Source organism: Dendroctonus ponderosae, unplaced genomic scaffold (genome assembly GCF_020466585.1).
Source record: "Dendroctonus ponderosae isolate FM_Combo_2020 unplaced genomic scaffold, Dpon_F_20191213v2 Dpon_F_20191213_1, whole genome shotgun sequence".
NCBI classification, from domain to species: Eukaryota; Metazoa; Arthropoda; class Insecta; order Coleoptera; family Curculionidae; genus Dendroctonus; species Dendroctonus ponderosae.
In genome coordinates, this window is record NW_026017110.1 from 40,086,003 (window position 1) to 40,098,783 (window position 12,781).

At 34.1% G+C, this 12,781-nt stretch overlaps 1 protein-coding gene across 2 annotated transcripts; it reads left to right on the top strand.

The window, feature by feature from the left end:
• Positions 1-3,115: 3,115 nt before the first annotated feature.
• On the top strand, positions 3,116-7,873 carry LOC109544113. Of its 2 annotated transcripts, XM_048665525.1 has the most exons (6): positions 3,615-3,810; positions 3,898-3,990; positions 4,060-4,161; positions 4,219-4,302; positions 4,358-4,423; positions 4,481-7,873. In XM_048665525.1, the coding sequence occupies exons 3-6, from the start codon at positions 4,071-4,073 to the stop codon at positions 6,748-6,750; spliced, it is 2,511 nt and encodes an 836-aa protein (XP_048521482.1). In that variant the 5' UTR covers positions 3,615-3,810; positions 3,898-3,990; positions 4,060-4,070; the 3' UTR covers positions 6,751-7,873. The 2 variants fall into 2 exon arrangements, with proteins under 2 accessions (XP_048521477.1, XP_048521482.1); XM_048665520.1 differs by having other exon boundaries at positions 3,116-3,990.
• Positions 7,874-12,781: the final 4,908 nt, after the last annotated feature.

Genomic DNA, 12,781 nt, shown 5'->3' on the forward strand with positions numbered 1-12,781 from the left:
AATTAACCGATTAAGAACTCACACGCGTTCATAATAGGGCTCGGAATCAAATTCGAATAAGTCGAGTATTCGAATAGTCGAATATTAGAATATTCGGTAGATATTCGAGTATTCATTTTCCGTTCACCGTTTTCCAAGAAGAAAAATCGTTATCTCATCATTTTTGGCAATTAGCCGCAACGCATAAAAAGTGCCTTTTTATCACCGCGCAAAAGTTGATGACGCGAATTACCAGAACACACAGACGTAATTTTATATTCATTTGCAGGAGGGAAAATGATTATTTACATTTGCTTGTAGGTATATGGGTATTTGTTTAAATGCTGTAGAATATGAATCATTTATTTTATAAAAGTATACAAAGTGCATATAAAGATATTTGCACCTTGTGAGTTTGATAATGTTGGTGTATTCAAGTATACTCGAATATTCGAATTAAAGATCGAAACGAAGATTATTCGAATATTCGTTAGATATTCGAGTATTCGAATAATTTTACTATTCGATTAAACCACTAAACGAATATTCAAATTTCAGATTTAAAAAAATTCCGAGCCAATAGTTCATAAACATACATAGAGAAACCAAAGCTGAAAATACTTTATTGAGAAAATAACCGATTATTTTATTTTCTTTGCATGCATACATAATTTGATATTTCAAACCGGTGGCTGCAATCTGCTGTGCCCCAGCTAAATTAAGCATTAGCAAATCATGTATGAACTTATCAGTGTCGTCTACTATTTCCTGTATGGACGTAATAAGTTTTGAACCTTGAATGAATTACTTTTTTTTGGTTTCATTGTGATTTTCTACTTTGGTGGCAGTTCAGCTGACTGATATGTGCGTGCCACAACAGACTGTATCGTAAAGGATTACCAGAATTAAAATACAATAACAGTTTTACTACTTTGTCGAAACCTGTCAAATGAAAAAATAGATGGCAGCATACCTACCAGAAGGGGTGTCAGGTGAAAAATATTTTTGAAAAGTCTACAAAGTAAAACGGTCGCGATTATTTTAAATTTTTTTGGCTTACGTTACAACTTTACAGAAATGCGATAATATGAAATTAAAAATAGTCCGTTTTTTGCACATAAGTTTTACCTACCTAAAATATTAATTATGACTGAAATGTTTTAAAATATAATTTGATGAAAACATGTTTTATTTCTTCAATTTATTCAAATAACGTATTCTGAGTCCGAACGGCTATCAAACCTTTCGTACATGTTACTATTATGATATTGCAAGAGCTTTTGATCAATTTATATTTATGTAAATCTCATCAGTGTAAAATTATGCAATCCATTGAATGGATGTTTAATGGTCTATTATGGAGTAACATAAATCCGTAATATTATGCATTCCATTGTCAGGATTTTTTAATAGATCACCTACGATCACCCGAGACTAAAAAACGGATTTGCGGCAAACGAATTTCGGAGGCATGCCTTGTCATATTTCAAGGGTTTTGCAAAACTTGGATACGATATGAACTGTTTTCTTTGAATTGGTGAAGGTCCATTTGGAGAAAAAAATATATGTAATGATCAATATAAATCTCATCAGCGTGTGTAACACACATGTCACCAGAGAATTGACCGAAACTGTCGAAATGTGACTTTGCTTGTTGGGGGTCTTGTAGAATTTATTGGAGCCACTATTTCCTTACGTCTAAATTCCTAAAAAACCCATAAATTATATATAAAGTACATATTTAACGTACCGTTTTAACCGTAGGGGCGGTAACACCCACCCTGATAACGGTAGATACAGGGTGATTTAAAATTGGCGTCATTCCTCTGGAGGTGTTATAGGAGTACAGACAAAATAGTGAAATAAATTAATTGTTATTAAAAACTGAGAAATTTGCAAAAAACTATACAGACAATGATAAACGGTAAATTCAACACGATTTGTTGACTGCAGAACGTACTTTCGAAATGTCAACCTGTTCTCATAACCTCGAATTGGCGTTTACAAAAAAACATACAACACCAAACATTTGAATGGTTAACTCCACGCAAGCTAGTGCCTGTGTAATCTCCTTATTATCCACTCTTATCAAGCAGCTTCTCGTATTCAGGTAATTTACTCCTGCTCCATTTGTATCTCCTTGTCCTGTGTGTATCGTGTAAGTGTCAGTTCTGAGTGTCCTTGGAAGGCTCTGCTGCAATTATGTCCAATACTTGTTCCTCTGTGTCTGGAACCCGAACATCAATTGTCCACTATCTTCCTGGAACCACTCTCCTCGCCCTTTGTTGGCGTAAGTGCTTTCAGCTTCTGCTATGTTACTGTAGCATTTCCCCTGAACTTATCGCATATCCGCAAATTCATTTATGATTTTTTAATATGATTTTATAATAACAAATTATTGTTATTATTGACAAGGGCTATCCACCTGTAACTATCTGTTAATGACAAAAAACATCATTGCCGCTGTGCCTTTTCATCAAAAAATTGTAGAAGAGAACTTTTTTGAGATATCAAAAATTTTCGTAATTTGAAGGAAAGATCGAAATTTTTCTTTTTGAATACTCAAGTATTCCAATATGCGGCCAATCAAACATGGAACAATTTCTAAATAATGCTTAATAACAAAGTTGAAATTCGATTTTCAACTGTTAATATCTAATAGAAATTTTCGGAATAAAGTTTTTCAATATTTTTCTCGTACTCCCCAAGTGAGCCTCTGTCACCCCTTAAAGGAATTATGCCAACTTTGAATCACCCTGTATACCTAGCAAGCCTGGCAATATTGCACGTCATTAGTCCGATCCCAGAGGTGATACAGAAATTAAACAAAGTGCATTGTTGCCTGCTTTATTACTTATTTTACAATTACATCATTATTTGTACTTGCACTTTGCGAGAAGGGAAATTCCCTTAAGTACATTCTAAAACAGTAGAAAATCAATATAGAACATTTTTGTCGAATAGGCCTAGAATTTTACGAATAGCTCTAATATGCAATAAAAAGAAAGGTATTCCATTTTAAAAAAGATAAGTTTTGTCTGTCACTTGAATTTGAAACACTCTGCATCAATTGCTACTATCTTAAAATAAACTGGACGTTAATATCTACAACCGTTGTAATTAACATTATTCTCTAATTTTTAAATTAGATTTTAAAACGGGGTGGCCAAAGTTCAATCAATATTGGTCGGTAATTGACGTCATGGACCCTAATGGATTCTTGATAGACTATGAGACTCGTAATATTTCTCACTTTTGCAGCGATCCCAGTGTTTCCCGTTTTTTAAACTGCGTTTCACTAAACGCAGTATAAAAAACGCACCGTAGCGCTGGTGAAAACGGTGCGTCGTTAAACGAGTTTAATTTCGGCGTTTAACATAAACTTAGTTTCGTTAACCTGCGTTTCCGGTGAAAATCAGCCTTACAATACTTACACGAAATTATGCTGTTCGATCTTTCGCACTGAAACTGCTTAATGTTAAGTGTACTTTAAGGGAAAATTAAAAAGAACCCGAAACTCCGATAGACATGCAGTACATGAGCAACCTAGGAGGTTGCCTGTTGATTGCTGGATGACACCAACATGGTGCATGGTCTTTTACATTTTTTGTATTCAAATTATAACAAAATAAAAACACGATTTTTTCAGGTGTATATTTCCTACAAATGATAAGTTGAGGAGTATTTGGATTAAGCGGGTTGGCTGTGAACAATTAGTGACAAAATTGGAAGTGCGAAGAATTTTTATTTGTAGTAGACATTTTCATAAAGCGTGTTTCAAGAAAAACGGAACGCTATTACGAAATTCTCTACCAACAAAAGACCTTCCCGGTATGTTTAAATAAGACTAGCTTATGTCTTGTTTTAAAGATTACTCTACCTAAATTATTAACCCTACATACCACATGTATTTCGAAGGTTTCCAAGGTGCAGCATCCATAGAGAATAGCTTATATCGGGAGGGTATACCATCTGCTGAGGGAAGAGCTGCAACCCCCCTGAATAATCAAGGTATTTTAGTGTTTAAAATTATATACATTTGTTTACTTTATGAACCTATGGTCTGTTTCATACTTACAGATGGTATTCGTATGGCAGAGTCAAACACTATTTTAACCCATACGAGTCCGTTGGAGTGTGATATTCCTGGACCGTCACATGAATATGTTGCCACAGTTCCGGGTAAGTACTTATTGTAAGGAAGTGAGATGTAAATTTAATAACCTATACAATTTTTAGGCTCCAAAGACATCCTTTCTAGCCCTTTAAATGCTACGTATACACCACCCACTTACGAATTGCGTACCCCGCAAAAAATTGAAGGTACGTTTGTAGTAAAATTAAAGTAATTTAAATAATTTTTATTATATGTACATAGATGGTATTCTGGACAGCGCGTCAACTGCTTTCACCTGTACGAATTCTACAAGTGCCGCAGTTCCGCGTGAGTACATATACTAATAATTAATTCTCCAACGTAGTAACATATTTTTCTCTTTAGGTGTAAGGAGGCTTAATTTGAAAGGACTACAAGTTGCTACACAGCAAATGCATTCGTCGCATCGCGCACAAATTTTGTTTGAGGGCGTAAAAAAGTCCAAGAATATTTTACATCGGCAGCAGGTAAGAAAGCATAAACAGTTGTCCGATGTAAAGTTTAATCATTTACTATCCGCCCTTATGCAAAATTTGAAAAATGTGAACGGAATCGAAAGAAAATGTATTTTGGCCAAAAATAGAAATAAAAAGTTGATACCCCGCGGCAGAAAGTTTTCTCTTGAGGAGAAAATTTTTGCTTTGTCAATATACAAGCAATGCGGGAAAAGTTACCGATACTTGTCTGACGCCTTTGGTTTACCTTCTCGTAAAACGCTTGTAAAGGTTCTGCAACATATACCTTTTCATACTGGAATTAATAACCGTTTGTTTCAGCATTTAAAGGTACGAGTTAGTAAACTAACCTTGTTAGACAGACATTGTGTGCTTATGTTTGACGAAATTGCGTTGCAACCTGGTCTTCAATATAATTATATACTGGACTGTGTAGATGGATTTGTAGATCTGGGTGGAGCGGATCGAAGACCGAAATTTGCAGATCATGCATTAGTTTTTCTTTTAAAGGGCATTCGCAAACAGTGGAAGCAACCGATTTGTTTCACTTTTTGCGAAGGCACCACGCAAACGGCAGATTTAATTGATTTAATTAAATCTGTAGTTCGCAAGGTTCGTGAAACAGGTTTGTTAATAGTGGCAACTGTTTCCGACCAAGGAGCAACTAATGCAGCTGCAATTAGGTCACTTATCCAAGACACACAGCGCCAGTGTGTAAGAAAAGGTGTTGACAATGGGTACCAAGGGTATCTCGTGGACGAAATGGAGATCGTGCATTTATTTGATATTCCTCACCTTTTCAGGGGAATTAGGAATGGACTCTTAAAGGACGATCTCCATTTCGTTGAAGACGGGGTAAGCAAAGTTGGGTCGTGGGACCATTTAGTAAAGTTGTATCAGATAGAACGCAACAGGGGTCATTATTCTTTAATTTACAAGCTAACCGATGAACATGTGTTAGCAAGTAAATTGAAGAAAATGAGCGTCAAACATTGCACGGAAGTGTTCAGCAGAACTGTGGCATGCGCGATGCAGTTCAGAGCTGTAGCAAGTACTGGATTGAACCAGTCTTCGGATCACTATTTAGATCCTAAGGCAACCGATACGGCACACCTCTTTTTGTTCCTGGATGAGCTGTTTGACAGCTTGAACGGGAGCCAGATTCCAGTTTATCCTCGGAAGCCATTGAGGGGTGTGGTGACACGAAAATCTCGTCATGTCTCGTTTTGGGTTTCCGTTGCCCTTCCCTTATTAAAATCAATGTCATTTTCCAATTCCACTGTCACTCCTTCCATTAAAAACCTTGTTTTTACGTTGCGTGGCTTCTTATACATCTGGAATCATCTAAGGGGCAAAAACTTTAGGTATTTTAACCCTAGATCATTCCACAAAAGTCCTCTTGAATATTTATTCAGTTGTATAAGAAGCCATGATGCGACAAACACCCGTCCCAATTGTTCCGAATTCATGTCTTCCGCCAAATCTCTCCTTATAAATGGTTTTGTGTCATCACATTGTCTTGGGGACAATTGTGAGCCAGACGATTCAGTACGTGTTTTGGCCAATTTTAAATCTTTTGTTGAGACCCGCAGCGTGCCACTTTCTACTGAACATTTTCAAGTTCCGATAGCAACTTATTCAACACCTGAAGCCCTTGTTTGCAACAATCCCCTCGATTTCGCCACGCCGTATCTTGCTGGGGTAGTGGCAAAAAAATTTTCTCCTCAAGTGGCATGCAGCAACTGTCGCAAAATAATGGAGTCGTTGGCAGATGACCCTCATAATATACTCATTAAACATCGCGAGTATATTATGAGGGAGGGACCTTCATCACTTTTCACGTCCACTAAATTTTTTGCTGCCTATAGACATATAGCCAATGTTATTTTCTTCCTGATACCTAAATTCATAACGTCTTATGGAATCAGGAAGAAAATTATTGATCATTTGCGCACAGAAGTGGATATTGGGTATGTATTTTGTGCTGAACATCATGAAGAGAATACATACCTAATGTACAAAGTGTGCACAAATGTCATTCTATTTAGCTATGTGTCTAAGGTTAATAGAATTTTATGTCGACGAGACTTTCGTCATCGAGATGACGACGAAGTAACTCGATTGGCCTTCAGCAAGTTTTCTACGAAAAGAGGTTATTAGTGCAGTTGAGCAACTACTTTTTACAGCAACATACAATTTATATAAATTTAAATTATCTTACAAAGCAAATATGTCGAATTTGCAAACATATTAACAACGGCATGCAAACATCCTGCAATATCAATTTATTGAGAGGTAATTTATACCAAAGACATTAATAAATAGACAAAGCTAATCATTCATAAATCCCGCTCTGTTTGGGAGCAACATTAACTTCTATCGATCGGCGATTTATTTAACGGTTTAATTGCTATCTGTTCAGCTTCGCTTAGTTCATGAGTGTACATTTTAGTAAATTTATCTTACAGTTGAAAATTAATATTATTTATAATAAATTGTCATAATGTAACATTAAGACGCTATTAGGTTATTTATAGCTAGATCGGGTTCGAATGTTGTTTAGGTAATCAGATGCGTACGTGAGAACCCAGAATTAACGGAATAATCATGTCATCAAGGCATGGTACATAACAATGCATGCCCGTTTATTACTGGAAAACTAATTGTTTCAATAAATCTACGTAAAATAACGACTATAATTAACGATTTTTCAGTTTCAATGAGTCGGAAGAACTGAAATTAAAACATTTAATTACCAAACCCATATTTTTCTATTCAAATACAAGGTCAACAAATCCATCTGTTTAATGTGAAACTAAACTATCATAAAACTATTAATTGCAAATTTGAATTACATTGTTTCTACAAATGAATGAAGCACGGTTGCACATTTCTTTATGACGGCCGCTGCTAAATTACGAAAAGGGTATCCACAAGTCTCTGGTTTATATAATGTTAATGTCGTATCAAGTTCTGAAGACCGCAGAACATCCTACTGGGGGATGGGGAATGTTCTGTACTGAAAACTGATATCGATGGATGGGGAAGAGTAAATTTTCAGTTTATTGTCGCTATACTTTCCTGGGACATCCGTAATTAAAATAATAAAAATTGAACTAAAAGTAAATTAAATTAAGTTACTAATTAATAAATGTTTTTGAAAGTATATTTCGCTTGCCCATGTTTACGCCGACTGTCTAGCCATATTTAGTTTTTATGCTGGCCCAAATTACATTGTAAATATCCTTTTTAGAAGGAACGTTTTTAGTTAATTACCTCTTTTTGTAAAAGACACAATCGAGCAACAAACAATCCGTTATTTTGTGACTTTAGTTGCCTATCCTGTTTTTTATTTATTTTTTTGCTTTTATTTATTATTTATTTCTTACTTTTATTTATTATTTATTTTGCATTTTTTACTTTAATTTGCATCTATTATTTGTTAATTTGTTTGCAATAATGCATAATTTATTTACAAGTTTTTTCTTTTACTTATTATTTATTTTTTACTTTTATTTATTATTTCTTTATAAGTCTATTTATTTTAGATTTTTTCCTTTAATTGACTTTATTTGTAATTCTGATTTCTTCTATTGATTCTAAGAAAATCATAACAATTTATTTATTATTATTGTTATTGATTTACAATTTATTTATATTTATTATTTGTTTAAAATTAATTTATTTAATTTATTTACAAGAGTATTTATTTGCTCTATTTATATATTTATTTATTTATAAAATTATATATATTTCATTTTTGATCGAAAAGGGTAGCTTTAATTTTTATTTTTGGGTAAAACATGTTTTGTTGAACTTGTGTGATGAATGCTGTGTAATAGTTCATTATATACAATTTTTTTACTACTAACACGGATAATTACCTGTTATGTATTTGCTAGTTCCCCTTGAATTGAACTCGCGCACTTGATTCAACCTTTTATTCTCTAATTATCGTTCAACTATAATGATAATGTAATGAATTAAAAATGTTCGATGAGAACAGTTGATTGACGGTCATCTGACACTGCTAGTGGCTCTGTTTTTGGCGTTGCCGCCCGTATAGTACGGACTCAACATTACCTAACTTAATTTAATTAAATTTTGAATTTGTCATTAATTTTCTGAAGAATAACAATATTTGATAGATTGACTTTTATCAAACTGCTGCCATATAATTTGTTGGTCTCCAGAAAACCCATAAAACTTGTATGAAGTACTTTTGACAAAAGAGAAAAATTAGTGAATCTTAAAGTTACAATGATTTAGAAGTTGAAAAGAATGAAATTTCACTTGATCTTAGACGTGTGGGCAAACTAAAAATATGGAAAAACTTAAACAGCTTTTATTATTTACCTATGGACTTTATTATTATTGTTATTATTATTGACCTAGGAAGAGATATGTCATCTCACTAGAGAACTGAAATAAATAATAGTTAATTCTCAAGTTAGTAGTAAAATTTTTTTATATTACCCTAGATTTTCCATTTATGAGAGCTAATTTTTGTCAATAATATTAGTCAGAGAGTTAATTCTTACACACGGAAACTGAACTTAAGTACAATAATTTCTATTTCATCGTAACTACTGAAATATCTGAATTCAATTTAATAATAACATTGTATAATTCTGGAAATGTATAAACTAAATATTTCAAAAACACGTTAATTCCATCCAGAAGGACTTGGTGTTATGATACGTCGATACAATGATGTAACTTTTTTTACCCCAGACCCCCTCAGTTTAAAATTCTGGATTTGCCACTGCTGGAAAATGAATGTAGGTATACAGCAGAGGTTCCCAAACTATGTTGCGCGAAAACATTTGCTTGATTTTTCATACGCCCTGATGTGGGCCCCATGAAAAATGTTTTTTTTAAGTGTTAAAATTAAGATTTCCGTTAAAATTTCTGGATTTCAAAATCCTTTGTCGAAAAAGTTTGGGAAATCCTAGTATATAGTCTCGATTTTCCACGTTTCATTCCACTTATTATTATATATCCAGATCCATATTTGTTCCCATATATAATTATGTTATTCATAGACCTACCTAAATATGTATCTGCATTGGTAATTGTACTTTAATTATTTAATTTGTTATGTTACATTGAATTATTTGTTTATTTTCTTAAACCTTGATTCATAACATGATTATATTGATTCCTGAGCGAGTGTTTCTGGTTTCTATAATAAACACTTAACAAATGGAACTATTTTTTTACTGCAATAAAAATTTGTAAATGCTTATGGAGTTTTAATTATCAACATATTCAAACACTTATAGCTGGCTACGCCGATGATGCATATTCGCGATGTAAATTACCGATCGGGGCGCTGTCGGTTGTAAACAAATATGGAGGCAAGTAGGTAACCTTTTGGCTAAGACGCTTTGCTTTCCACTAGAAATAAGTCCGGAAATGTGAAAATTGTTAGTGAGGGCATGAAAAATATTCGCATGTTACGATGAGTGCTCAACTGTTCTTAACGTTGAGAACAATATTTGTTTATTTAAGCGCACATGCAGAAATTAGATGTGTGGTTGAAGGAGAGAAATTTTTAAATGCTAAACATAATAAGGTGGTTTGGAATCATAAATGAAATGAAGCAGATGGCACAAAAGATTTATTTGATTTATGTCTGCAAACTAATGCACTAAAAAGTGCCACATGAAGTGAAGAGAACCTTAAGTAATATCGTCACAAAATGTACTGTGTTTCGGTGATTGCCCTTTCGCTTAAAGTTCGGGTCTAGGATTCGAAGAACTGCGGTTTAAAATTCTTAAACAAAAGCTCTTCTTGGGCAAATTTCTGGATAGGATTTCACATCTTTTTAACTTTGGCTGTTTTAACATTAAACCTAGCAAGAAAGCTAAAACAATTACTTAGAATAAAAATGTACTGGCATATTCAAAAAGACCTTTGTTGTTTTTTTATCTTTGATACGATAGTAAGTCATAAATATTAAAAATCAGTATGATAATGTACTTCGTCAAGAGTTTCCCATCAGAAATTTATGCTCCCATTCTTTTCTTTTATCAACCATTTCTTAAACAGCCATAAACAAACAATTTGTATTATGCCTGGGACGCCAAAGTTACCGAAGACCTTTGGTAGTGGTTTTATCAGAGGTAGATGCCATAATGTAATAAGAATTAGTTGCACTACTAGAACACTTAACTTCCACACTGACAGAACTTTTCTTAATTATCACAGACAAATTACTTGCACGTCCTTTGCCTATGGTTTTACTTATTAAGCAGGTTCAAAATTTAGGCCCTAGAGATCTCGCAGATTTTTTGACTTGCCAATACTTTAACGAGATTAGGACGATGGTTTTGTTCAATTTTATATATTTATTTATAAATAATAAGTCTTCCCTGTATAGAAATGTATCAAACTTAATTTTAAACATCTCTTAATGCCACTAAAAGTAATTGGTCGCCGACAAATTAAAAGTTAGAGCGGAATGTACGGCATTAGGGATGCAACCCAGTATACACAGTAGTAGGAACACGCACCCACAAGCATAGAGTAAGTAAAATAAGAGAGTTGGCTATCTTATGGGTGGTAGGTATCTGGTAGCGCTATAACTGTCCGACTAACGGCACTAAAATATCGCTGCTTCGACCGAGAACTTATAGTAGGGGACAGCGACACAAATTTCCGGGTCATTTTTTACCATGAGTTTTGCATATAATATGGAACTACTCCAATATGAACGTCTTCCGTTGCACCCTTACGAGATGGGTTGTAGGATGGTTGCGATTCTAGCCAAAAAAGAATGAAAAAAACTTATAGCCTCTTACATGAAACGTGCTATGCAGTCGATATGCCGCGTGAGCGAGCGTCGCGGCTACACCAGTGCATTTTTACTTGTTTTAAAGATGATAGTTGATATTGAAAAATGTTAAAATAGCGCAACGTTAATATTTATATTATAAATTATTCATTTAATTGATTTAAAGTTTGATAAGAAAGTAGTAGGGGGATTTTCTGTGGACATTAGTGGTAGGCAAGTCGTGTCATTTCAAAGATCCAGATCTTCTAAAGATTTGGATCCCAAGTCCGGTCTCGGATCAACAAAAGAAGAAATCACAGGTCAGGCTTGAACGTAATTAATCGCTTCTATCTAAATAATACGTTGTACTGTAAGTGATAATATACGTGAATACAAAAATGTCATAGAAAATTTAAATACATCGTTAAAAAGGTACTTGCATTACATAAAATGACAGAAAGTAAATTCAAGTTTAATCCTTGTTTTAATTTTATTTTCATAATTTTCACCGTGCAAGTGCACAGCATTTATTGTAAATATGTATTTCTTCATAATTTACGTCTTAATATGTGAAAGGAAAAAAATGGTAATTTTAGGTACAAGAGCGATTATCGTTTGTAAGAGAGATATATTGAAATGTTGAATAGTTATACATAATGATTACTAATACTGGTAAATATACGTCACACTATAGTATTTTATATGTCTTTATTTCAAACTGCACAACATAAAATGAGACACATTTTCCTTACGTTATCCGGAATGGAATACAGAAGATCCGTCGTAACTTAAGGTTCTACATGGTTCTGGACCCGTTGAACCGAGATCCGGATCCGAAATACGGCTCTTTTGACCCGACAGAACCCAGAACACAACATTAGTTCGGGTTTCGGGTTCGAATCTCGACTGGATCCACTCGGTCTTGACTGATTCGACATCCGGGTTTGCCAATATTCATGAGCCGCATGTAAGCTTTCAAAAATAAATGTAAAGAAGCTATATTTTTCATTTAATTCACTTAAGTTTTTGTACGTTTTGAAATAATATGTTAACTAAGTTGTACTACAGTAGCACGCTACTTTATTTCTAGACATATGAAAGATACGTTAAAATCCGGATCTTAAGTCGGGTCAGTCCGACCCGCCCATCACTAGTGAGCATATCCATAGAACATTTGTGTACATAACCATAGAGTAAGTAAAATTATTTTACTTACTCTATGTACATCACAAAATATCCCCCCTTAGAATAGAAACAAAATAGGGCGGGACTTACATGCTATTTCGAACCTCGCTATTGTAGATGTCGCACCACAGAATTTTTTTTTTAATCCACGTGCTATTCTGAAAGTGCAACTAGAATGGCGCCTAAAACCGCCATGGAAAGGTTGCAGCAGGAGAACGAGGAGCTCCG

Excerpts from the sequence above, each read along its gene's own strand:
- LOC109544113 (XM_048665520.1), top strand. The coding sequence starts at position 3,885 with ATGTATTTCGAAGGTTTCCAAGGTGCAGCATCCATAGAGAATAGCTTA. Across the intron at positions 4,303-4,357 it reads TACCCCGCAAAAAATTGAAG|ATGGTATTCTGGACAGCGCG; the intron begins GTACGTTTGTAG and ends ATATGTACATAG. Across the intron at positions 4,424-4,480 it reads TACAAGTGCCGCAGTTCCGC|GTGTAAGGAGGCTTAATTTG; the intron begins GTGAGTACATAT and ends TTTTCTCTTTAG.